Source organism: Schistosoma haematobium, chromosome 4, assembly GCF_000699445.3.
Source record: "Schistosoma haematobium chromosome 4, whole genome shotgun sequence".
NCBI classification, from domain to species: Eukaryota; Metazoa; Platyhelminthes; class Trematoda; order Strigeidida; family Schistosomatidae; genus Schistosoma; species Schistosoma haematobium.
In genome coordinates, this window is record NC_067199.1 from 25,774,948 (window position 1) to 25,801,855 (window position 26,908).

General features: G+C 30.7%; 1 protein-coding gene across 1 annotated transcript in view; it reads left to right on the plus strand.

Moving 5' to 3' along the window:
• The window catches only part of MS3_00007742 (uncharacterized protein), a 90,019-nt gene that overhangs the window by 49,146 nt on the left and 13,965 nt on the right, over positions 1 to 26,908 (plus strand). The window contains exons 9-19 of the mRNA XM_051216069.1: positions 125 to 289; positions 4,625 to 5,051; positions 5,757 to 5,897; positions 8,468 to 8,544; positions 11,479 to 11,629; positions 14,437 to 14,597; positions 15,983 to 16,072; positions 19,595 to 19,703; positions 22,005 to 22,241; positions 24,069 to 24,245; positions 24,753 to 24,875. Coding sequence (XP_051066626.1) covers positions 125 to 289; positions 4,625 to 5,051; positions 5,757 to 5,897; positions 8,468 to 8,544; positions 11,479 to 11,629; positions 14,437 to 14,597; positions 15,983 to 16,072; positions 19,595 to 19,703; positions 22,005 to 22,241; positions 24,069 to 24,245; positions 24,753 to 24,875 — 1,858 coding nt within the window. The remainder of the gene's footprint in view (positions 1 to 124; positions 290 to 4,624; positions 5,052 to 5,756; positions 5,898 to 8,467; positions 8,545 to 11,478; positions 11,630 to 14,436; positions 14,598 to 15,982; positions 16,073 to 19,594; positions 19,704 to 22,004; positions 22,242 to 24,068; positions 24,246 to 24,752; positions 24,876 to 26,908) is intronic.

The following is a 26,908-nucleotide window of genomic DNA, read 5'->3' on the forward strand; positions in this document are numbered from 1 at the left end:
GAAATCTTACGCTGAAATTATTAACAGTCATTTCAAGTGAAAAATATCTTTTTCAAATGTTTCACTGTTTTTTTTCTAATTTCACTATCCATATATTATTAAAGTATTTTTGTTATTTATGCAGGCTAAGAGCATATTTAACATTAATGGATGGTAGTACTACTCTGCCTAGTTCATTAAATTCATTAGTGGATTGTACTCATGAAGCTCAATCAATTACTGGATATAAAGCTCCATCGGCTAAATGTATTGATATGAAATTAATTCTCACATACACCAGTGTTGATGGGTAAGTTACAAATACTATATGTATTATTCATTTAATAATTAAATATATCATTTAATTATATGTTTAAACTGTTCATTTACCTTGTTTAGTAATTTTTTTGTGGAAATCAATGAAATACCGCACGTAATTAGAAATAAATTACATCAGTCTATGAATTCCGTAATCGAGTTTTCCCTCCCTTATTGTTTGATGGCTTTTAATTCTTCTTCTCATTCCTTTGAAAACATTTCGATACTTAATTCAAATAATGCACTGAATCTGATAGAATTTTGAATTATACATCACTTTATTTATACATATACATATACATATTTTCAGTGTTCTATAGAAGAGATGAATTCTGTTTATCAGTGGAGTCTTGGACGCATGTTTCGTCCTATTCGTGACTCATCAGATTAAGGTACTCACATAGTAGTTAACATTCACTGTGGGATTCTAAACCAATATCTTCCTCTTTAAACTCCAAACGCGTTATTCTCTTAGCCGTTGAGTTCAAGTAGTTACTCATATCAAAGCTGGCATACAGGCACTTTCAGATGATCAGTTTTAAATAGGATGGAATGCGCGTTCTAGATTCTATTGCTAGCCATAAACCATATTTTCTGTGAATTTTGTGACAAAATGTTTATATTCAAACAATCCTCACAGGATCTACATATCGTGACTAAAAGTGATCAAAATCCAGTCAATAATATCATGATAAGTTATGCGAATTGAACGCTATATTCGTTTCCTAAGCTATATCTGTAACTATACAGCGACCTGAACAACGAGAGAGAAGACGCAAAGTATGCGAGAAGTACTTTACTCCAAGGTTCATTTCAATACAGAAAATACAGGGTTTTTATAATATTTTAACTGTCCTTGGGTTGCTAGAAGATTCTGGAATGCTACTAAACATAATAGCAGTGTAGCAACTAACCAATCAGAACCTCTGCATGTGACGTTTCACTTCCTTGATATTTTTAGCTAAAACTTCAAGTGAACGCTGACTGGATGGAACGCTTCTTAATGTTTCCTGATGCTTGCTTGTCTTTTGCAAGAAATCTTCTGGATCACTCCAACATATCAACAAAAGAATAACCCCTAAAACACTGAAAACTTAATTTAAGTTTTCAATAGTTACTTTTATGATGCATGACGTAATAATTATTTTAAAAAATGATGCGTTTCTTCCTGGAGAAAAGATTAATATAAAATCACCACTTGAAAAATCAAAACATTTTTTTATATTTTCCAAAATACTCGTATATGATAATCAAACTGATTATTACCTATTTAAAATCCCCAAAAGGATGTATACTTGGTCACATTAACGTTTTTCGTGTGCAAAACTACTCATTCAGTCATTGAATATGTGTGGTTTCGTCTGAATGTAAAATTGAAATTCTTATTTGTTTTATTTGTGTTGTTTTTCAAGTATATTATCTAATTTGATACTAAAACTTATACTATCAACTTGGTTTAAAAAGAATTTTGAGAATAATATTTTCTGTAAATAACAACTATATGTCATCACCATACCCATGTATAAAATAGTCGTCACTATTTAGCTAACACAAAAGGATATACAATTCCTATCAAAATATTACAAATAGTCAATTATCTTACTCGGCTTTCATCATGAGACGTCATAACTCTTCTCAATGAAAAACTTCTAACTCCCAGGGCAGAGTTTAAATGGTTTGAATTGTTTTTTTCTGTTTAGTGAGTTACTTTTCTATGGGATGGGGTCGCTAATCCCATGCCTAACTCTCCTCCTTTATCCGAGTTTAAGACCGATAGCAGTCCCAGAGGGGCTCCAGGCAGAGTTAAACAGTCAATTATCAACGAAACTATTTTCGAAACTATACATGGAATGATTTTAAAAAATTTAGTTTTCCAATGTTAAAACATGTTCTGCAAATAATACTTTGATAATTTAAAGCATTTTCTCGCAACTATTCATTGTTTAAAAAATGAGGTTCATTATTTGTCTAGTTATCTTATGTAGGTTTACAAAAAGAAATACATTCCATTCAAAGCAGAAAGTATTATTATTGTTATGTGCTCGACAAAATTCTTTAAAATTTTCAATAATCTGTTCTGTTTTCTAAATGACTGAATTAGAATACATACCTATACTACTTGCTGGTGGTACCTTATTGATTATCAACAAAAGCATACTTAACTGATGGCGCAATCAGATTTCAGTTAACAGCTATTGAGTGCTGACAATCTTAATCCTAAGTTTCAATTCAAACTCCGAGTCTCAGGCCTAAATTCTAACCTTAATCATTTTACACTTTTTATGAATATTCAAATGTATTATTTGGATCTTCATTACTCAAAATCATTTCCAAACCATTGAGGATCATCAATAAAGTGTACTTTCGCACGTTGATCTTTAGGCGACCTGATTAGTTCTCTTCAAATTTTTTTTCACACAGTTATTACCAGTAAATTATTTAGTCTCCCCTAAAACTTAACTCTATACACTTTAAGTAGTAAAGAAAAAATTCACGGTTTTTTCTATTTAAAAATTACTTGAAATCACAATTTGCAATGAGTTTAAAATAAGCTCTATTTCAATGAATAAATTTTTAGTTCATATTTTCTATGATATAAATGTCCAGTTATGTTATTGATGATGACTCAAAAGCATACCCTGGGATGCAAGTACATCCAGTCGACGAGTCCTAAATAGGACGAAACGCGCGTCCTGAATCCAACCGCTAACCACTATCCTTTGAAAGTAATGAGATAGATATCGAATAACAAAACGTATAAAACTAGAAAGAAAGAAATGGAATTATGCAAAGAATAATAAAATGAGTATTCTGAAAATTTAAAGCAACATAACTGATTTATGCAAATATTCGTCAATATTAAAACGAATAGTTTGACAAAAATTTGCGTGCCAAGTATAGAGAAGTCATTATATATGAAAATTATATTTGAATTTCAGCGATTAAAATTTAACTAATTCCAACGTTTCGTCCACCAAACTCGTTTAGACTTCTTCATAAATTACATAATTCTCACATCATAAATCTCAGTGAATAAAATTATCTTTTCTGCCTACCGATTTTAAACTGTTATGTTGGGAAATCTGATTATTTCCTTCATTTAGAAAAGAGAAATCTAAACTGTGTGCTAAAATTTTTCCCCACTATTCCCCTGACTGATTTTTTTACTACGTGACATTTTCACAATTATTTCATTCTCTTCTTTTATTTTCATTACTAATCGAAAAAAAATTATATTTTTAGGAATCATCGATAATAATATATGCAGTTAGTAATAATTTATAATGAATTAGTTACTGAGTAGTGACCAATGTTAGTTGTGACCCGAATAGCTCAATTGTAACGTCACATTCTATGTAGCCAGTTGCATTTTGCTGACGAGTGCCAAAAACAGCATTAGCAGAGATTTATTACCTCTGTTGAGGTACCTATCAAGTAGATTTTGCTTAACATTTTGAAATCGACTGAATATATTTCTTGAAATGATTTTGCTATCGATAATGACAGTTGTCTCAATAAATTGTGAAACGAAATTTATTAGCTAAGAAACGTTTCTTCAAACTGAAATTAAGAATATACAGTTCATATTTAAAACAATAATCTTAAATATTCATGATATGATTAGAGAGCATGAAAGAAAGTCACTCTTTCATTCATAATCAACATTAAGTTTGGCATAAATATGAGTCAGTACAGTGATATAAAATTAGCTATTTAGCTAAGTAGCCCTATTAGAAATAGTAACAGTGGTAATAGTAAACAATAAACAATCAAGAATATACTTCGGAAAGAAAATATGTTTAGAGTGGATATAGGTGAGGCATTGGTAGCAGTTCCAAAACATGTCACATAATACCTTTAATTAATGATCGCAGTTATCTCGCCAACTTCAGCTACATAGTTTGGACCTACCTGTATAATTCAATTTAAAAACCAATCACTTTGCTTGTTAATGCTACACCTTTGGCATATAAAAACATGTTTCATATGTTACACTGATTACTAACTTCAAACATAGATGTTCATTTCAATTGTAGCTCACTATTTCTTTCGACATTCTGAGCAAAAGTTCTTTTTCTTAAACATTCCTAGAGTAACTGCCATCAAAAAATGATGTGACTGGATAGTTACTTCATCTCAGCATGAGGTTTCCCAACCAGTGTAAATTCACCATCCCTACATGAATTCAGATATAGGTCTTAATGTCTCCCATTAAGCACTACATCGCATAATCAATGCATCGATTTCACTATAAATTTAATTTTCACTCTAATTTTGTTAACGTTATTCAAATAAATAACTGTTTATTATCATTTTATTTAAACAGTATATCTTGTAGTCCACATAAAACGTATCCAGTATCAATTTTATTAAAATACAATCCAAGCAATGAATGGATTTCAGAAGGTTGGGATCAAACTTCACAAAATCATTCACCAAATTACGAAAGTAAATGCACCTATAATCAATATTCAACTATAATTTCCAAAAATATTATGAAAGAATTTTATAAAAATTATACTTTATCACCAATTGTCTTTATACGAGAAAAAAGTTTATCAAATAGTGAAATGATTGTTAAAGATTATTTTAAACGTAATGAATCTGCTTATCTGACGGGTTATGATAGTCCTGGTGGATATTTACAATTAGAAGGTAATGCTTTTTGTCGTGATCTACACAAAATAAAAGAGAATATACCATTCAATCAAGATGAATTGAATTTAGCTAGTACATTACGAATAATATTTCGAGTAAGTTTATCCTGATGAAAACTCGTCTGCTTGTTATACATATATTTGTTTATGTTCCATCTAATGTATTTGAATAAGTTTGTGACACTGTTTACACTTCATAGCTCATCAAATAAAGGGAAATTATAGGGAGCTTGAACTTAAGTATTTACATGAAAAACCTGTGTAAAAGTCTACAATGTGAAATTATTTACGAAAGAAAAATTTTTTAAAACTACTGTATGGTCAATCGCCATTTGTCTTCATCATGAAATTATGTTATATTTTCCGTGTTTAACAAAGGTACATTTATGATTTTAATAAACATAATAAAGTATTGAAAAGTGTCAGGTGGAAGAAGGAAAAAACGAAAAAGAAACCTTTTCTTGATAGTATGTCTAAGATTTAGTTCATTTTGATTCTACTGAAAAAAATGACTCTAATTATATAAGCTAGTCAGTAAATTATAATGATAGAATTCAATGTACTTAATGGTTAGACGTTGTAACATGATTACCTTATTTATTACCATTTGTCTATTTAACTCAAATATATCGGATACAAATTACATAGAATTTGTTGGGGTCACTAAAAAGTCTAAGTAAGAATGTAACCTCAAACCTACTAAGAACCCAATGCAATAAGAGGTTCATCCGTCATAAAGTATTGTATACATTTAAATATGTAACCCATTTTATAGTTTCCGTTAACTCTTTATCTGTCTAGGATACATATTTGATTGATCAAACGGATCGTTTAAAAATTGGTGTCAAATGGATTGCTAAAATGACTGAACCATATCCATTAGCTGATCAAATTGACGAGTATCCTGTAGCTGATCCACGTGCAAATAGTGAACTACTTCAGGTAAAAAAAAACTAAAAAACTTTAAAACATTTCTACGTAATTTATACATAATATATATAACGGTAGAAATCATTATTCAATAAAGAAAACAATTGGGCGATAATGTGTTGAAAAATATCAAACTTTCATCTGTGTAATTAGTTGACTGATTATTCGGAAATGCAATAAATCAAGCACCTAGTTATTTAGATCAAACGTTAACTGAAACGAACTAACGGATACTTAGTTCACTAATAATTTTTAATTTGCTAGTTTTCTTTTAGAGTTTTATATCCTGAACTAATAATAGCTAAACAACGGTTAAAAAAACATAAGACAATGAACTTTTATTTTATTCAAGTAGAATACACTTTAAAAGTGAACACACAACTAGACATGAGATCGAGCCTAGGAACTTCAAGCTTTACATATTTCACAAGTTGAAATCATGAGCCAATTGAAGCTAGACCACCATGGAAAACCTGGAAGCACTGGACGGCCGTTTCGTCCTAGTATGGGACTCCTCAGCAGTGCGCATCCACGAACCCGCCCCCTGCGGGATCCGAACCCAGGACCTACTGGCTTCGCGCGCGAGCACTTAACCATTAGACCACTGAGCGGGCATCCAACGGTGTTAATGTCTAACTTCAACCAATCCACGAAGTTGCGCCACCGTACACCATTGTCTTCAGTGAGTTCCTATCTCACAACAGACTTGGTTGAACTCCACTGGTAACGACTTCTCACTAGAACTCCAGGAGTGTCTCCTGAAGGCTGCTAACAATATTAAAGTATCTCATTGTAATAGAAAACCAAAGTATATCAAGATTAAAAATCAATTGTGGTTTATTTAGTATGAATAAGCCAAACATATGTAAGGATATAACGTTCGATTATGTAAATACCCTTATATTTACAGTTCAGTAATTAAAAAGAAATAAAGATCAACCATTTATAAATTGCTTGACTTATAATGTTATATCACTATCTTGCAGAATTTAGGTAATATGGGTAAAAATATTCACTCCTAAAATGATAGAAACTCTTTTATTCCTGTTAGGTAGTTAAGAACAAACCATTAGATGCCTTAGAACTAGGTTTTTTGACAATTCAGATTCGTTAGTAAGGTATTACTGCAATCCCAGGGTAACGGGAGGTTCTTGTGAGATCCAAACTTATATCATCAAACCTGATAGTTATTACAAAAACAAAACATTAACATTGATAAGATAATATGCACTCTTTTGGCATCTAATTGGAAGTTCACATTTTTAATTAGACGTTATTATATACAGATTTCTGTTATGGTGAATAAACTGAACAGTAAAATAACATTTTACTTCGAACTATATTTGTTTAAAGACTAAACTACGAAGCCCCATAGCTGTCATAGTTACAATTCAAATAAGCTGATATCTAATGATTATTAGTCTGAACATATACTGCTAATAACAGAACACCTCTAAGTTATTACATTGCTAAATTTAGTTTTATTACATGTTTATATTCGCTTTTCAGAATATCTTTCTTAAATACGAAATTAAATCATCCTAGTATTTAGTAGTCCTCAGCTTTTCTACAAACTTATTTGCTGAACTATACAATGCTTCATCTTTTCTTCTAATAATCAAATTATACAACACAGTACTTAGGTATAATTTAGTGGAGTTACACAAATCAATTTGTCACTTAATTATGGTTCCCATTTCAGAATGAAATCAACTGTGGAGCTATCGAAAGTTAAATTGACATTTAAATCCATAGTTTAAGTGGTTTAGACGTCACGGGACATAAATGTTCTGAATTGCATATTATGTTTGAGGTGGTGAGTATGAACTACTAAGGAGTCACAAACAAGGACCAAAAAAATACTCAATTTATCACGAATTTCGATGGTCCTCCAGTTGAGATCAACCAGTAGTTTTCAAAAATCTCCGTAACTCAACATTTTGTTATTATTAAGTCAATCCTCGACAATCATACTAATATCTTTCAATTATTCCGAAGAACGAGTAATTAATAGAGGTTCTCTACATTAACAGATATGTGTGAGATAAAAGTTGCCGTGACTATAAGGCTTATTATTTAAGTTTAAAACATCTGTTGCTATTATAAAATCTATTTATGTAAAAAATAAATCAATCACTTTATAAATCAAGATACAATGTACATGGCTAGGCATTAAAATCCAGAGTGCATGTTTCGTTGTATATAAGGCTAGTCAATTGAATGTATCTAGAACCTAATATTAATGTATACATAAGAACTGAAGCATAATAATTTTTCCCAACGCGTTATCCACTGAGTTCTGATAGCCACTAATTTGTTTGATGCATATGTTAGTAGTAATAGTTTGAGTTATCTCACTGATAAAAAATGAGCCATGTCAAGGTAAACCACACAAGATGCATATATACTAATGAAAACTCATCAAAATTCAGGTTCTACTATCAACAATGGGATAAATCAAACGCTGACAACTAATTATATCAAAATACTCTATCATACTATAACAATTGTTTCAAATAATTCAATATTAAGATATATATATAGTTCATAAATTCAAATTCTTTTTTAATTTGTAATGTCAGATATCTTTTGATAATCCCTGTGCAATTCGACAATGTTGCCCAACCGTAAGAGTTAGTTATAATGTGAAAGTAACCAGGTAATTGATATATTTGTATTTATTTTGCAAATTATGTACATTTTCAAAATTTATTTCACTCTCATCTTTTCGAAATAAACATAATTCAGTTAAAACTCGGTATTTATTTTATGATGGAAGCTTACTGAATTGTTTTCTTTAAATAGTCAAGACATTTTTTTCCATTATATATGTTTATTGGAAGCATCACTGAATGAAATTTTCATTATATCTTGGACGAGTTATTTTTTTTCTTATCTCCACCTCGTAATTCACTTTCACTCGAGAAAAAATCGATCCACTCTAGAAGAAAATATCGAGTGAAATTAATCTACTTTCATTGTGAATCGAATGAAAAGAGATTGAAGTAACGAAATAATTTACTGCCTGAGTAGTTATCATGTCGGTCAACATCAGTCTATAAACTCAACATCCTTCGTAATCGACCTAAGGCCTCTTGACATTCTTAATAATCTGGGACTTCACTTAAATTTATTTCCTTTACTAATAATCTTCTCGAGTTGTCAAACCTGTGGAAATTTCCACGTTGAATCCTTTCTATCTGTTCTTGGTTGGAATAATTAATTTACTTCTAAATAAATTACTAGTTTTATTTTGGGGCTGTGGAGATTAGTGAATTTCATTGAAACCATAAATCGATCAGTGTTAGACCATCACTGAAAACCTAAAAGGACTGGATGGCTGTTCCGCTCTAGTATGAGACTTCTCAAAGACCCTGCACGCTGGGTTCAAATCCAGGACCCTCGGTCTGGCGCTCAAATGTTCTAGTCTCTAGACCACTGAGTTGACATCCAACAGTGTCAATGTCTAACATCAACCTGGTTGTGGATGATTTCAATGAAAATCAATACCTACAAATGAAAACATTTTATTCACATGCTGATGACAGCTTTTTTGTCTCAGACTCATATCAATCAGCTTTTACTTTTTAATAACTATCAAGTGATCGTTTCAACTTATTCTAGAACTATTCAACAATAGTTAATGTTAATAAATGTTTATTTAATGGAACATGATAACTGCAATCTTTGTAATGATTATACTCCTTCTTAAAATCATTCATATTTTCAGTTTTATTTAATTTTTAAAAATGAAGTGAATTATTCTTTGGTTTAATTTGAATTGAAACAACTTAGTAACCAGTTTAAAGATGAAATGTGTTAATTAATATCAATATTTGATTTATGAGAGAGAGAAAAAAAAGAACTAAATTTTCTAGTTCTTGTTCATAATGAAACTTTAACTTAAATTACATGAATTGAACAATAAATTAATTTGTATTAGAAGTAACAAATGTGTTGAATTGAAATTACCGTAAATATCATAATTAAATTACATATTGAATTGATAGAGAAATAGATCATTATTTGAGAGTAGATTTTTTTTTACTACATCCTTCATTGATTCAATATCTAACAGATAGATTCATTTGAAACAATAGTATAATGTGTAAGATATCAGATTGTTCTATTATTAAATATTCGATTATCATCACGAATTATACGATTTTCTGATTAAAAATACACAATCTAGTATGTAGGAGAAAGACTGGAACCAGTATGTATCACATGATCGACTGTTCTATCTAACCGAATAAGTCTTATGATTATTATCAATGAAATCTTTTCATCAAACTATTCAAAATATTTTGAATGACAAATAAACCTACTCGTACTTTTATTGACTCAAGACAGAGTCTTCTATTTGCGAATATACATGCACAGAGAATCATGTGAGATGTCACTTGTTGTCCTTAGTGTTATTAATATACACTAATACAACATATAAATACCTTATTGGCTAGCTTTCCAACTGGAATAACATAATAGAATATAATTCTGATTTTCATGACGTAGGCATAATATTGCTCGAAATCAACAACTTTTCGACAATAAGAACTGGATGAATACAGTCAACACAAGGCCCTGGATGTAAATTTTCCACTAATTAGCACCTGTTCACAAGGTGTACCAACTTTCTCATAGGAACCGATGTTCTATGTAAGATTCGAAATTGCATCTTCCAATATTGAATGATCTCAATAACCTAATAATAGATGAAGTGTTTCACCATGTTATATATCTGTTAGCTACAATGCAACTTGACCAATAGAATTTATCCAACACTAAAAACTAAACAAAACTATATTTTTACTAACATATGTCATGCCTTATTGATATGACACCTAAATGTTCATTCACTCTTAAAGTGATATATCTAGTTGAATGAAAAATTTTAATATTTTCACTGTGTTGTAATTAATATCGGTCAGTTGAACGTTGAAAGCAAATTGATACAATCAAAGGTTAATTACAAGTAGAACAAACACCAAGTGAATTTAAACATTTATAGTTTAAAGTCAGAAAGGTCCAGAAATCCCATGTATTCTAGAAGGTAATCATTTATAGGTGCCGGACACTTTTTTTGATTTCGCTGTATAAGAGATCACAGTACTGGTGAATAGACCCGAATAAATCATAGTAATATTTGTGGACAACTTTTTACGAATATGATAGTTGTTTGTTGCTAATCGATGAATATTTTCCATTTTATGTGCGCGCTTATATAGGAAAATATGAATAGTGTCTACTTTTAAGAATCAACTCGATATAATGTATCTGAGCTAAAGTTTACGAAAACTAATCTAGTTGTGCAAAATCCAGTTTGTAAACCAAAGTGACTTTACTTTCAATACCGAAATCAACAAGTCTAGTAAACAGATATGAAATAGACCATAGATGTTTTGTTCTAAATCAACCAATACTTCTCGTAGTAAATACTTCAAAGGATATCTGAAACTAAAGGTATTTTCAACCAGATTATAAACTTTACACAATTTAATAATCCGTGTATAAGCGAACCTGTCATTTGCAATTCTCAAATAATTCTTAGCAATAATCTCTTCTCTTTCTCAATTTTCTCATGCTATTCTAGAGATAAAAATGGACCTGTTGTTTATGTGGGTGATGATAATAATCAAACAATTGAATTATCCGTTCGTGTAACAAATATTGGCAATGATTTAGTTTATGCTACTGGATTAGTCAGTAATTTTCTACCAAATTTATTGGAACTTGATTCAACTGTAAGTTGTACTGTTGATTTTACTAGAAAATTAAGTGTTCTAACACGTAATAACCACTGAAAGATCAATAAAGTAATGTATTGTTAAGTTTCAATTAAAGCATGATAATCTGATCCTTCCTAAAGTCATGACTTCTGCGTAATCTTGAAGACATTTACACTGAAAACCAAAACAATGCTGTTCAAAACCTTACAAAAACGATGTTTAATCGTAAGATATATCTCAGTTGAAATGGTGGAGAAGATTTGTAGCTCAGGTAAATGATTTTGATAGAGTTTTGTTCTCTGAGCCGAATGGTTTAGTCGTGAAGCTTTCATCATTTTTCTGAACGACATCATCCACACAAACTTTAGATAGAACAAAACTCCATCAAAATATATCTCAGTTGTTTTGTCGTTGTGTTTCGTTTCCTATGCTTATTTAACACCTACTCTATAGATGTATTTGTGATTCAAAGTTAATTCAATCAATTTAGGTGTTAATTACAATATCGATTTTGTTTCATAGTATTTTCTATACACAACAAAAGTGATATTTTATTAACCGAAATGATAATAGATGTATACTAAAATAGTATCAAAAAGAATGAATTTTATGATTATTTCTATTAGTGACTTCATTAATAACGGGTTAGATGAATGTACGAGAAAAATTTACTCGAAACTAGATCATTTTCAATAAAATGTAAATAATATCAAGCAAAAATATTCCACACTTTTTCTTTAATTTATAGCTTTTGATTAACTCGAATAGTAGATTATATTCAATTGAAAAGGGTTAGAATCACTAGAAAATTATACATCTATAAATATCTATCATAAAATGTACGATTTGGACTGATACGTTATTTCACGAGTGTTCTGTATATAATTTTTTGGAATTCAGAGTATTTTAATATAAGTACTGTCCATAGACCCCTCTGTAGATTGAAAAATATCACATCCGATAAATCAGTTGGGAGATAAGATTGGAGATAAAAATTTTAAAAAATGATTTATATGGGTTGAGTCTTTTAAAAGTAACGAGCGATTTTGTGAGCAATATTATGCTTGAACGAATTATACGGTTAAGATATAAAATGATATATCATATGCATATCAACTCTTTATTTCAGATTGTGGAAAATTTCAATAGTAGTGGAATATTATGCATACACTTAAATAAGAGATTTGGTGACCATAGGAGTTTAATTCATGCTTTTGATTTAAAATTTCAATTATTAAAGTAACACAACTCCGTCTAGAAATGTATTGGTTTAACTTATTGGTTTAACGATAAAATGATCACATGGCCTTTTTTCATTCATGATCCTTCTTATAACCTGCTCCTTGCTACACAGTTAAAAAATATCATCTCAAGGATTACTGCAATCAGTAAACGGAAAGCAATAACCCTTTATTATACCCCTTAAAACAGTTAACTCAGCCCTACAATGTGATCTGAAACAGGGAAAAATGCCATGTTTTATATACAGGTTTCCTTTTCAGTGGATAATGTCATATAAATTATTGTAATGAAAAACGAATTTTATATTAAACAAGAATCAAAACTGAGTGAATATTCATCAGAATACAATAGAATAACATACTGAAATAATTCATAAATAAATATGTGGAAATCCAAGTAAATGTTAAACTCATTAATGATCATATTGTTTTAATCAGTGATCTTACTCTTGATCACTTCTTATAGATCTAGTAAATGAATTGATATAAATATCAAGTTTTCTCAACTCTCACATGGAATCTCACATAGTTTTTTTTTTCGTATCTACCAGTCTGGTTAAATACGAATTCCGTTTTTAGTCTTTCATATTCCCATGTAATACTGCCACCACATGACACAATATATGGATTATTCAAACTAATAAATCATGGTTGAATTCATGAGTCAATTGAAGCTAGACAATCATTGAAAACCTGGAAACACTGGACGGCCGTTTCGTCCTAGTATGGGACTCTTCAGTAGTGCGCATCCACGATCCCGCCCCGCAAGGTTCGAACCCATGACCTATCAATCTCGCGCGAGAATGCTTAACCTCTAGATTACTGAGCCGGCCGGCATCCAACGGTATTAATGTCTAACTTCAACCAATCCCCGAAATTGAGTTACCATCATTTTAGTAGTCCACGTGCAATTCGTTTTTTTTTCTTTTTATTCTGCTTTTTTTATCCGCATTAAATCATTTTTAATCTACTTGTATTGTTTGTTTGAATCTTCCCATTGGTGTTGAGAACCGCGATTGATCAGTCTCGTTTTTACCATTCTTCTCCTATCGATATTTTCATTTATTTTATTAACAAACGTTTCAACAGAATATATTATCAACAAAATGCTTCATATTTGGCTGTCATGTTGTTCTATTTGATGATTCCAAGAGACAATAACAACAACTAGGTTTCAAACGCAAAAGTAGTATAACACCGTCTAGAAATGTATTGATTTAACTATTGATAACAATACAATGTTCACATGACCTTTTTTCGTTGATGGTTTATGTTACAACCTGCTCCCTGCTATGCAGTTAGGAAATATCATCTCAAGGATGACTGCAACGAGTAAACGGGAAGCAATCACTCTACAACAATTAGATTGTAGGGTATGTGAGAAACGGCAAAAATCACAAAAATTGAATTTTTATCCACGTCTAGTTTTGATTAGTTTACTTCTTGGTCATCTTTTAATTATTGTCTATACATACATGAAAAACACTGTTTAGTTTAATTTTTTCTGTGTTTATTTATTTGTTTTAATCAGTCATTTTTTTAGAATTACTGTATAACCAATGATTTGTTTTTTCAATTTAGCTTAAAGAAGCCAGTTTAATTCAACCGGATACAGCAATCTGTCATCTTAGATATCCATTGGCTTCTGGTGAATCAAGTGAATGTATGATACGATGGCTTGTAATCGGACATCAGTTAACTGTACAAATGGCTAAATTTCATGTAAATAGTACTGTATTGATGTAAGTCATTTGCTTGTTCATTTTTTTAAAAATATCTTGCTATATTTAGTGAGTCTTTTTGTATTTCTTTTCTAGTCGGTGTCATTTGTTTACTGTAAATATGCACACATGAATAAGGGGTCTTTTTTCTAACCCCCATGGTAAATACCATGAATTTTAACTTATTTACTAGTTTGGTAGTCTCCCACTGATACCATATAAAGTTAATATGTTCTGCTTTTCAGATTTAAACCCTTCATATCACTGGTATAGACTAGATATGAAGATAATCTTCATTAGATGAAGAATATTTTGAAAAACCAAGAATCGCTTAACATCTGGTATCATTGAGTGGGCAATGGTGGCTTGCTGAAAGGTGAATGAAATGTGTTTGGTCAGTCAAGTCGAATATTGGTAATAGATCCCCATTGATGATGATGAGTGATAGTCTCAATAAATCATTAATTTACTGAATATGTAAAATATAAATAAGTCCTATTTTAGCTGGTTGATATAGTGCACATTATGAAACTTAAAAGTATTTTGGTATAGTATGTTCCTCACTTTTTGATACTTTTGAAATACAGTGAAACATCTGTTTAATCGTTTTAGGTTTTTATTCCCACTTCAACCCCACACACCGGATAAAGTTTTAAGTGTACATATCTCAATTTTATAGCGAATAAATGATAGTAAATTACTGGAAAGTATTCAAATAAATAGTGAAAACCGTTTGTTTCACTAAATTTTATAGTATTTCTTTATATAATTACATATCTAGATAATAAATTCTACACACATAAACATAATTATTCAGAACATCATACTTCAATATATTATATTGGCTTTAATTTCACTTTTAATGCGATAATAAATTATGTTATTTCTAAATGAATGCATTCAAAGCTATATGTATGAGTTTGTCATCTGCTCTCATCGTAAGTATAATCCACAAATGGCTTTCGTCACATCGTTTAAAGCAACACTGAAAACCATAAAGCATTTTGCTGTTATTTTTTCACTGTTGTGCACAAGGATCATCAGCTATAAAACACAGACACCAAAAGACCGCGTTACTTTTAGATTATTGAGTTGCATCCTCATAGTCCAGACTTGTTCAATGTTATTGATATGCAACAGGATCGTTGAATTCAAAATCAGAGGTTTATAAGTAATACATTCTCCATGACAACTGACAGTTCTGGGACCAACCTCAGGAATAGTCTGAGATACGTACTGTTTGGCAACCGCATAGTTGGATGGAGCAGATTTTCAGTACCTCATGGCTTTCAATTATATTAAAATAACAAAAATTGTTCTCAAAATATAAATAGGACTTATACATAGAATGATTAGTCACACTTTAAGTTGGTTGCACGTATTTTTTTCACGTTTCCAACTTTTAGAAGTTCTAATAATCCCATACAAGTTGAAGGACAATTAACTAATGAATTACAAGTAAATATTAAAATGATTGTCAATGTTTCAGTATTTGGGTAAGTTGTGATTAATGTCATTATTGTTACCAATAACAAGATTTTTAGCGTACTAGTGAAAATGACAAATTTCCGATTTTCTTTTATTTTCATTATTTCTCTCGTGAATGTTTCATCAGTAGGACTAGGTAGCTTCATCATGAACATAATAAATGTCTAGAATGAAATATTTAGAAAAATACATAAATGAAAATAATGATCTTATTTAATTTTCCAATCAAAATTATATAAATTGATAGTTATGAATAGTTAGTTTTGTCTTATAACTCAGATATCAGAGACTCTAGTTTGAGACAAGCACTTCAACTTATTAAAATTCAATCTTTACTCTTATTGAGACTTTAATGAATAGGATTGATTGTGACTTAACTGTTCATTATTCACGTACCACTATGTTGTTCAAACAAGTTTACAAGTCAACTTCAAAGATGTTTATAGGTTTCACTTAACAAATCAAAAAATACTGAATTTTCCTCTTTTTTGATATTATTCTATTATTATCTACTGTGGAATCACCGAAAACTCAAACAACCATGATTAGTGTTTTTATCTTAATTTGTAATGTAGTACATATTTTCGATATTACAAGGGTATCGAATTTGAATATAGCAAGACATGTACCCAGTATATGTAAAATCAAGGATGCTAATCACATTAATAAGTCTTAACCCTAGACATAGCGCCCGATAATTTATCCTAATTCTTCATGAAGACCATAAATTAATCCGTCATGTAATATTGGCTATAAAAATAAAACATTTTCTGTTTTACAATTGATTGATCGCTGACTAGAAATCACTATCATACTTTTCAAGTCATTTTGTGTTCATTGAATTCTTTTAATAAAGTTGTAATGTGGTTTATGTTGATGAAGCTGAGCGAGCATTATACCCTCAGGATTACATGTACATCTTACCGACTTATGTCAACTAGAAGAAAACTTATGTCCAAAATTTTCTACCGGACTAATTCCATACCTACTAGCTTTTTTTCTACGTTAAGTTAGAGGTGAAACTGTTTTTTACAATCAATTTTGTTTCCAAATAATTATTTCATTCTTAATTTTTATTAAAATGATTTCTACTACTATTATCTTAGTGACATTTTTAATTTTCTATCAAACTGATGTTAACCAATATTAGCTAAAACTGAAAACGCTTTAAATACATAGTCATTTCATTTTTTAATAATTAAACAAAACAACAACAACTTTGTTATTTAAACCTAAGTAATATGTAGGTGTATATATGATTAAACTCTTTTTTTTCTAACTTTATAGTTTGATTCTCTGTCGTAAATCAGTGTCTCTAATTAGATCTCCATTAATCTCTACACAACTCTTTAATTAGATTGTAACAAAGTTTTCAGTAGACATTTAATATTATTTATGAATCAGAATTGTATGTAGCAGAAAAAGTTGTCAAATGTAACGTTTGACTGAATTGTTTATTTCTATTTTTTGTTTTTCGAATTTATTAGAAAATTTTAAAAAATATGATTTACTACTTGTGTAGTAGTATTACATTCAAAGTTATTGTAGAAAAGAAGATAATTGAATAAATTTCGATAACGCAATGAGAAGAAGTAGTTTATCAGAATTATGTGATGTATTTGCGCAATACGTCTTCTCATTGCATTATCGAAATTTATCAGAGGGACTAATTGTTTTAAATAATTGAATAAATTAATCATCATCAGGTCTCAACAACTAAATCAATATTACATTAATATTGAGTAATTAGTTCTACATATTTGAAAATGAAATCATCAACTAAGTAGTTAGTTTAGTTTTGTAAACCGAATACCAAATAACATGAAATAACTGGCTGAGAACTATCAAAAACAACCGTGACTGGATCTTAAAATAATGTGTCACCTAGTTATAATCATCAGAGGGTTCAACTTAGTCCTCGAAATTTCAATAAATTTATTTTTAAAAGATGGAAAGTTATATACAATTAAATAAGTGTTTCATTCATCTCATTTCCAAAATATTATGATACGTACTTTCTGGCTTATACATCTGGTCACTATCCAAACATAATCGACATGTCAATGCAAGCAACATTATTACATTTTTGTTCAAGAGGTTAATATAGTGGCAAAACTGATCATTTCTATCTAGATTATCTCGTAATGGGAAAGCTCAAACTATCACAATAAATAAATATCAATATCTCCAGGCATTATTTTAACATTCTATCTAGTGGCTTCAAGTAATATATTTCCAAGGTTATTTTTATTTAATTCCTTCTGTAATATTTTCACAAAAATGATAAATGTTTATACAATAGTAAAACTTTATTCTTTCTGGAATATAAAATACAATTATGATAAAAGTTGGGTTAATTTTGATTTGGTTATTTACTCTCTGAAGAAGTGGCATACATTAAGTCACGAAATGTCAGAAAATCTCATTTTTCTACTCATTGGGATATTACAAATATATTAATTTATTTATAACAATCGACCCGATACTCAATTTATTCATAATTATCAAGTTAAACCTTGGTAACAATACCTACAAAATTATCATGTTTTCTTTCCAGTGTTATTTGTCAGTCTCCATCTTTAACATATGACACATAGGATTTTGTATTAAAATTGATGAAAATTAACACAATTGTACTTATTGTCTGTAAATGTAAACAATTATGCAGACTTAATAAATAGGTATGAATTTCTATAATATTTTCCCTAGTAAACTTCTAACTGATTATAGATGATCCACGAAGTTGCGCCACCGTACACCATTGTCTTCAATGAGTTGATATCTCACAACAGACCTGGTTGAACTCCACTGGTAACGGCTTCTCACTAGAACTCCAGGAGTATTTCTTGAAGTCAGTCACCAGTGAGCAGATGATTATTATCAGAAGGGGTTTTGTGGAGATTTTAGAAACTTCACTGGTTGAAATCATGAGTCAATTGAAGCTAGACCACCATGAAAAACCTGGAGGCACTGGATGGTCGTTTCGTCCTAGTATGGGACTCCTCAGAAGTGCGCATCCACGATACCTAGCTTCAATTGACTCATGATTTCAACCAGTGAAATTTCTAACATCTCCACAAAACCCCTTCTGATGATTATAGATAAGCAAAATAAAATTGATATATTGACTTCACAAATGGTTTTCATCGTGGATAAATATCAGACATTAAAAAGTCTTAAACCAGTGCTCTTTTCTTTCTAATAGTTTTCAGACCGATGTACGTTCGTAATGAAATCTTTCAAACTGATCGAATCTACATAAATAACCTATTTAAATATGATTTTATTCAAAATTCAAATTTATGCAATTAACTGTAACCTTTCATATACGGCTTAACATGCAATGTTCCAATCTGTTTACTTAGGTAAAAGCTAAATAAGCCTAAATCAACTGATAGTGATGTTATTAGAGCACTTAAATATAGTTTTGTTGTCTATATATTTGCATAAAAGTACAGCATGGTTATTAACCTCATGAGTTTTAATGCAACATAGAAAAAACTAAAAATTTTGTGTTGGTTTCATTGCAGAACAACTGAACCGAATACAATTTACTTTAGTGGAAATGTTAGTGACGGGATTAGTTCAATGTCAGCAGAAAATCAAATTGGTGATGTTAGAATTGTTGGAAAATTTACTGTAAGTAATAATGTTTTTTTACTTTAAATTTACCTTCATATAGCATACATTAACATTCACCTTGGCAATATTTTATTACAATCTCTGTTATTATTATTTGTGTAAGAGTCTTTGAAACCTATACCACATCTCCCATCTACCTCATTTGATAGTGATTTACAGCCTTATCAAGCACTTTCTCATTTCTATCCATACTATCGAACCTCTAAATTCACAATCTTCGATTGTCTTTATAAATATATTGTTCTTTTATGAAACGAAAATTAATCCTTACTTTATTGATTGACTGACAAAATAAAAAAGTGTAATAGACAATACACATTGAAACATTAAAACTATCCCACTTTCTTTTGAATCACAAACATACTGAAAAGTAATTTTGTTTGAATATAGTTTAATTTATGCGTCTGTTGTTAATTATAAAAAAAACTGTATACTTTAATTAAAACTTATTTAAGTCAAGTTATTAGGACTAACATAACTAATTCACTTAGTGTTGTTTTACTTGTATCTTCCCATTGTTATTTAGGACTGCAATTGATCAGTTTCATGTAACATAACTAATGTCCTATTCAATATATTAATTCAAGTTTAAAACATTCATTATGATTTTGTGTTCAATGAACTATTTGAACGTGTTACTTCCAATACCAAATCAAATAATCTTAAGAGTGTTATCAGAATAAGTAAAATAAGTAACTATAAGCATTGCAAACGTTTTTTTTGTTCACTCTTGAGTAACAAACAGTACAATGAACTGTAAACAGAATGACATCACTGACTTACTAGGTCTTAGTTTATCTAGACGTTTTTCTTGACATTAAATTCTGAAAGAAATGTAGAAAAAACAATCTAGACAGAAAATTGTCCGCCATATTTAATCTCCATCGATTGTAATTTGAAATTATATTTATAGAATATGAATGAAAGTTTTTAGTCGATAAGGTTTTTAGAAATTATCATAAAATAAAAAAGATTAGTTCAGCGAAAAGTTCTCCTTTTTTGGGTAAATTTATTTTCAAAACTATACAACAGCAAATATATACTTAGCTTCCAAAATGATAATAAAATTTTACTAAACATGGCAATTGTGTACAAAAGAAACTTGTATAACATCTTCTACCATGATCTCAATCTCTCGTATTGTCTTCTTTTCATTTCCTACTTCGCAGCCAACTGTTTCCCTTCTCTCTTCTTCTCTAAAGAACTTTAACCCTCAATTGACTTGTTCCTGTTTCTATAATCCTCATGGTTACAATTCATCTCAATTTCCAAATGTTTTCTTACCGCACTGAGTCTTCCTTTAGCAATTATAATTTCTTTATTCATCTTCATGATGAATGCCCAAGCTCAGCAAAGAAATGAAAGTGAACATCAACTCTGAGATGAAGGTTCATCCAGTTGACGAGTTCCAAATGTGACAAAACGCGCGTCCTGAATTCCACTGCTAGCCACTATCCATCTTTGCTTATAATTGTCATACTGTTTTAAAAACCCGGTATAGTTCATCAGCTTGATGAAGCATAAATATCTACATATCTAACTGAGCTACTACCCCCCCCATGTATGTAAGTATAATGCATCGTCGATCTAAATGAATAATTTTTTGCTACAATGAACTCTCCAATAGTTAGGACTTATGACATATATTGAGATATGAACTCAGCATTATTATTATAAATATTTACAAATAAAATTACAAAATATTGTTTACTCTGAACCTTAAGCGCTCATCATTCTAATCAACAACTTTCATTGTAAGACTATCCAATATCTTATCATTATGTTATTAAAATTTAGATCTACATACTATTCATCTCAGATATGGGAAATGAACATAACTTTATGACTAAAATAGTTTGTTATCGTTTTTGTTCTTTTTTATCACCTATACTTCTTCCTATAATGACTAGGGTTCTTAGTCAGGAAGAGAGAAATAACAAGAGTTATTAGCCAACTAAAAGTCAAATAACAGTCTAATTTGACTACAGACTGTGTATTCATTTCATCCGAAAAGCGTTCATACTATAAATTATTGATAACTCTGGAACACGTCACTAGTTAATGTAAATGACAGTGAACAAGTCTTCCATCAAAAATCTCAATTTTCAAACCATTGATTTCAAACAAAATAGTTATTTCTAGATTAATTTAAGAACTGTTCTCATACAGAAGTGTTATTTACTGGCGAATCAGAGAAACGGTATCAAGTAGCTGTTTTAGACTGTCTTTCTAAAGCTATTTTTATATATAAGTATTGTGCTGTTTCTTACTGTTCCTGTTATTGTGTTGCGAAAAAAGGTACGAAATTTACGTAAACATAGTTTAATACCAGCATCACGTCTGATCATTGATTGGCCTTTTGAATTCGCTGGGCTCATCAATGAACCACATGGAAAATATCTTCTCTACTTGCTTGAAAATCCTTATGTAATTCAACATGCGCTTCCAATTCCTGGTCAAACAGTAGACAATGAAACTAGTGTTGTTTGTGATTCTAAGGCATTACAGAAAGTTGTTAATCCACATAATTTCCGAGTGAGTTCTTTTCAGTGGTTCCTATCATTTTTGTGTTAATATAAATGACTGTTGTTTTGTGTTCTGAGGTATGTCCGATTTTGCTACGGATATACAAGCTACTTATACACAATCCCACCCGGGTACTTGAATGAAAAAACCAAGAAGTGGGAACCATTAATTCAAAGCCCCAAATCGAAGATCTATGCACAACTCATTTTTGAATACATATCCGTTTCCCTCAGAAAATTAACACAGAGATTCAGCCAACAATATGTATCTGCTTCCTCAGAAAGTTGACTCAGATCTTGGCACATGTGCATAAAGTGCACATGTTAGCATTTCTCACTTACCATGTGGTCTTAAGACAATATGCCTGATTCGCTCATCGTATCACGCTGCTTTCAATTAATCTCTGTACTGCTTTTTATCATACAGTATTTTAAGATATCAATCACGTTTTCTTCAAAGTAAAGCAATGAAATCGAAAATAAAGAAACATGCTTCTGAAACAAGAAAAAGTGGATATTTTTGAGTGTATATAAATAACTCACATTTATGAATGGATGATAACCTAATCGTTTAACTTTTTACCTTGATTCAAATGATAAATAAGTGAGATAAAATATAATTCGAAATTACATTAGATAGGGAAAAGTAAATAGTAAATCGCATGTTAGAAAACTAAAAAGCGGAAGATAACTTCTTTAGAAAAGCATCACACGCTACTGCAAAAGTAACTGGCTAACTAACCTCTTCTTTTAAAACACATCATTCAGATGAAGTTATTTTGATGCCACTGGTTGGTAAAAAAACAAGCTATAGTAGAATTGAAACATCCTGTATTTTGTACTGTTATAAGTTATTAGTCATAAATTTATTCTGAAGATATGACTCAGTAATCCCTGCTCCTTGTCTTCCACGAAGTTTTGAGAACAGATTCATATGACCGATTACTAACTGACGGATCCCAGTTTTACGTTCATTTTGATCTAGGAATTCCAAAATTATTCTTAGTCCTCAAGGAATAGGTATAGCTCATAGCTTCATGCATAAACCAATACAATGTTGTTAATCAGGAATTCGTCGCATTATCGTAATCATCATTAACGTAACTATTGTTTGAAGTTATGTTTAATGTATCATTCTACATAACTACCTACTTTTAATGGCACTTCTGTGAGATTCCTAAGTTACATTACACGCGATCAAAATGCAGTGACTCTATTATCCCAACATACTTTATTCGTTAAAGTCAATAAGCAAACAACGTCTTATATCATAGTATACTGCATTACCAATAATGATCTGTCAAAAAATACCCAAACCGAGATCGAGAAACTCTATTTTATTCAGGGTATATCAATCTTATTCTATTCATTTGTGAAAAAACATTTGCCTTATCTTCATTTGTCCAGTGAAAATCATCTCTATAAGTCCTCAGTAATCAGATTTTTCATATACCTCGTCGTTTGACAGTCTATCACTGCACTACCTACCTAACCAACCATTTTGGATTTTAAGAACAAAGTAGAATCAGTAGAGGTTAAGTCAAGAAAGTGATAAAAATAATCTAGTGTGATGATGATAACATGTACCAGGAATTTACGAATATTTACTGCTGGACACTTAAAGGCTTTGTCATGGTTCAACAGCCACTTATTGGGATCGTATAAATTTAGTCACATATGACCCCTCAGGAGTTTAATATCCTTCACACAAGAATTATTCACCGTCTGTTCTTCAGAAAGTGTTTCATAGAGGCTAACATCATAAATATCGCATTTATTGGACATATGAGTTGTATGAGATGATCTATCCTAATGTTATAGTTGTTTTCTTTCGAAGATATTTTCTAGATTAAGAAAATCAAATGATGGTGTACCAGTACGAACTGCGTCAATTAATATCCCTTCAGACAACCCTTCTCCGTATCCCCCACTATCAGACAAAATGATCTTGGAGCCAGTTCCTGATCGTTTAGCAGATTCAAAGAAATTAGTTGATCGAAAAATGACTACAATCGTAAGTATTGATCTATGTGAACATAGTTGTAGATTGTATATTGTTCTTAGGAATTACATTATTCGTTCACAGAATGGTGGCTAATGTTGTATTGTTGAATTGTTAGTTCTAAACTCCTAGTTTCATTACAATCCTCCAGATTAAGCGGCTGAACATCATAGAACATCAAAACATCTTAATTATACAGGAAGTCAGTCTCATCTGGCTAAGTAGGTTTTCCTGCTGAATGGTTACAACTACTGAGCATTTTAAGAAATAAGTTTTATTTCCATTTTTAAAGTCTGTTGATCCAATGAATACTGGTCATGATTCACTTACATCAAATAATTTTTGATTTGTAATCTCTGCCTGGTCCTTCGCCTTAGCAACAGTACGTTCACTCACTTTCTTCAGATAAATCATTTGCTTGTTAATAACTTGTTTTGTCAGCCAGCGATTGGATCATTTCCTGCATTTTATTATTATTTTCTTAGATTTTAGTTAATTTTAAACATTTTATATTTTTAGAGTTGTTATAATGGACGTATACGATGTGTACCAATTATTTGTGATTTAGGCAAGTTATCCTATAAAGCTGGACCAATTACACTTGAATTTATCGCTAGACTCTGGGAAAATACAATGCGAGAAGTTAGTTTTGAATATTCTCATCATTTTTTTATCATTTCCTAAAATTATAGTTTGATTTCAATGACTTTGTCGTCAAAATTGTTTAATCACTACAACATAACTTATTATCTTATTTAATAATGATTAATGATGTATACTAAAAACGTTTGTAATGGTGAATCAAGGTTAGCATTTGTCAACAAACAATTCATAAGTCAATATATACTCTACAAAGTTAAATAATTGTTAACTACACTAATCATATAAACTTGTTGTTTCTATTGTTACACTTGTTTAAACAATAGCTACGTTTGTAATTTGAGAGCTGACAAGTTTATAAATTTTGATTAATTATCTGTTTTTGTAGATAAATTGGCCTACCTAACAAACTTTCCTGTTTACTACGTATGATTTCTAATGATTTATTCTAATAGAAATTAATAAAACTACCGATTTATGAACTCTGATATAAAAATCCATAAAAAAATTACATCAGCCTTCAGTGAAATGTACTCTTAACAATTTTACTCAGTAACCTTCACCTCTTGATGACAGTGAATGAGAACTGCTTGACAAGGGCTATAGACCTGCAGTTTTATGAAAGCATCATGAACCCTACCCATTTTCATAATAACGGGATATTGTTTTGGAATAACGTTTCTTAATCTAACTACATAAAAACAATCTTGTTGATTTTATTTTAAGTGCCCTGATACGGCCGAGCGTAAGGAGAGTCAGCTCTCCTGCTCGACATGCTCTCATACAGTCACGCGTACACGGTCACTACCAGGGAAGTCCTACTTAATGTCTTCTCATAGCAGGGGTGTTTTTATGTGAAATTGAGAGGATGAAAAGAGAGTTGGCCGGTTAGTGGAGATGGAGGATCCAACTATGAGAGTTAGAAAACCCTGATTCCGAACCAATGCTGTACATGGGTTTCAGGATCATAAGGAAAAGATGTCGTATGAACCTATTGTTGGTCAACAGCTGCCATGAAACTGCATCTCCTAACGCTGCTAAACTGCCTTGTGGATTAGACCTCTAAATCAAAGGCTCGGTGTGTGGCCCCCTAAGAAAACCACCTGCTTTGGTTTGGACACTCGGTCAGTATTCCAGCCCTCACACAAACTAAGTGACGAAGTGTGGCGCATATATATTCGGTGCCTCCTTGTACCAATGTTCATGTGTTTGAATAAATTTACTGAACATCAATTTCGGGTTCATTCTTCTTTTTTGTGTTTACCACTTTAATTTGTTTAGTAAAAACTTATAAATTTAATGTCCCCTTGTCGTTTCTGAAGCTTATTATTTTCTTACTGTTATCATCTTTCAAGTGGGTATTGATGAGACATCAACCACCCAAATTTTACAACTTGGGTGGTAGAATCACTTAACTAATAAGAAATATTGGACACAGTTTGATTTTTTTTTTACAATTTAGTTCGTGATAAATTAGTTTTTTGGTGATAAAATCTTCCTGTAATATTCTAAATTTTAAAGAATATAATTGTAAGTCTGGAGTCGTTATAAGGTCCTATAAGTGACTCGGAAGCATTACAGAGTCAATAATGTGGGAGTCACTTGTTTCAATTGTCACGACCAACACTTCGTTTTCACTCTTTTTTCATAATACAATGCTTTAAACAATAATAACACAGATAAACCAGTAACAACACCCATCAGAACAATCGAACTATACAGAAATTTAGATTAAATCAAAATTCTTTTAACAAATAGATAAATTTCGTAGCTAAGCTGGTATGTTGAGAAATGACCATTTGGATACTTTTTGTTTGAATATTGTTGTAACGTAAGCTTCTTCTAATCAGTCTTAATCCTTATATATTTTGTGCGTGAATGCACAAATATAAATCATCTTCGTAGATATCTGGGACACAGGAGTTGTTCAATACTCTCGAGTTTCCAGTGATGCACTAATGTTAACTCTTCTTCGGCATAGTATTGTCGGATACTTCATTTCACTCGACTGATCGAATCAAAATACAACTTGAACAGAACGTAAATATATTCCAAACCGCTAAGTCTGATACTGG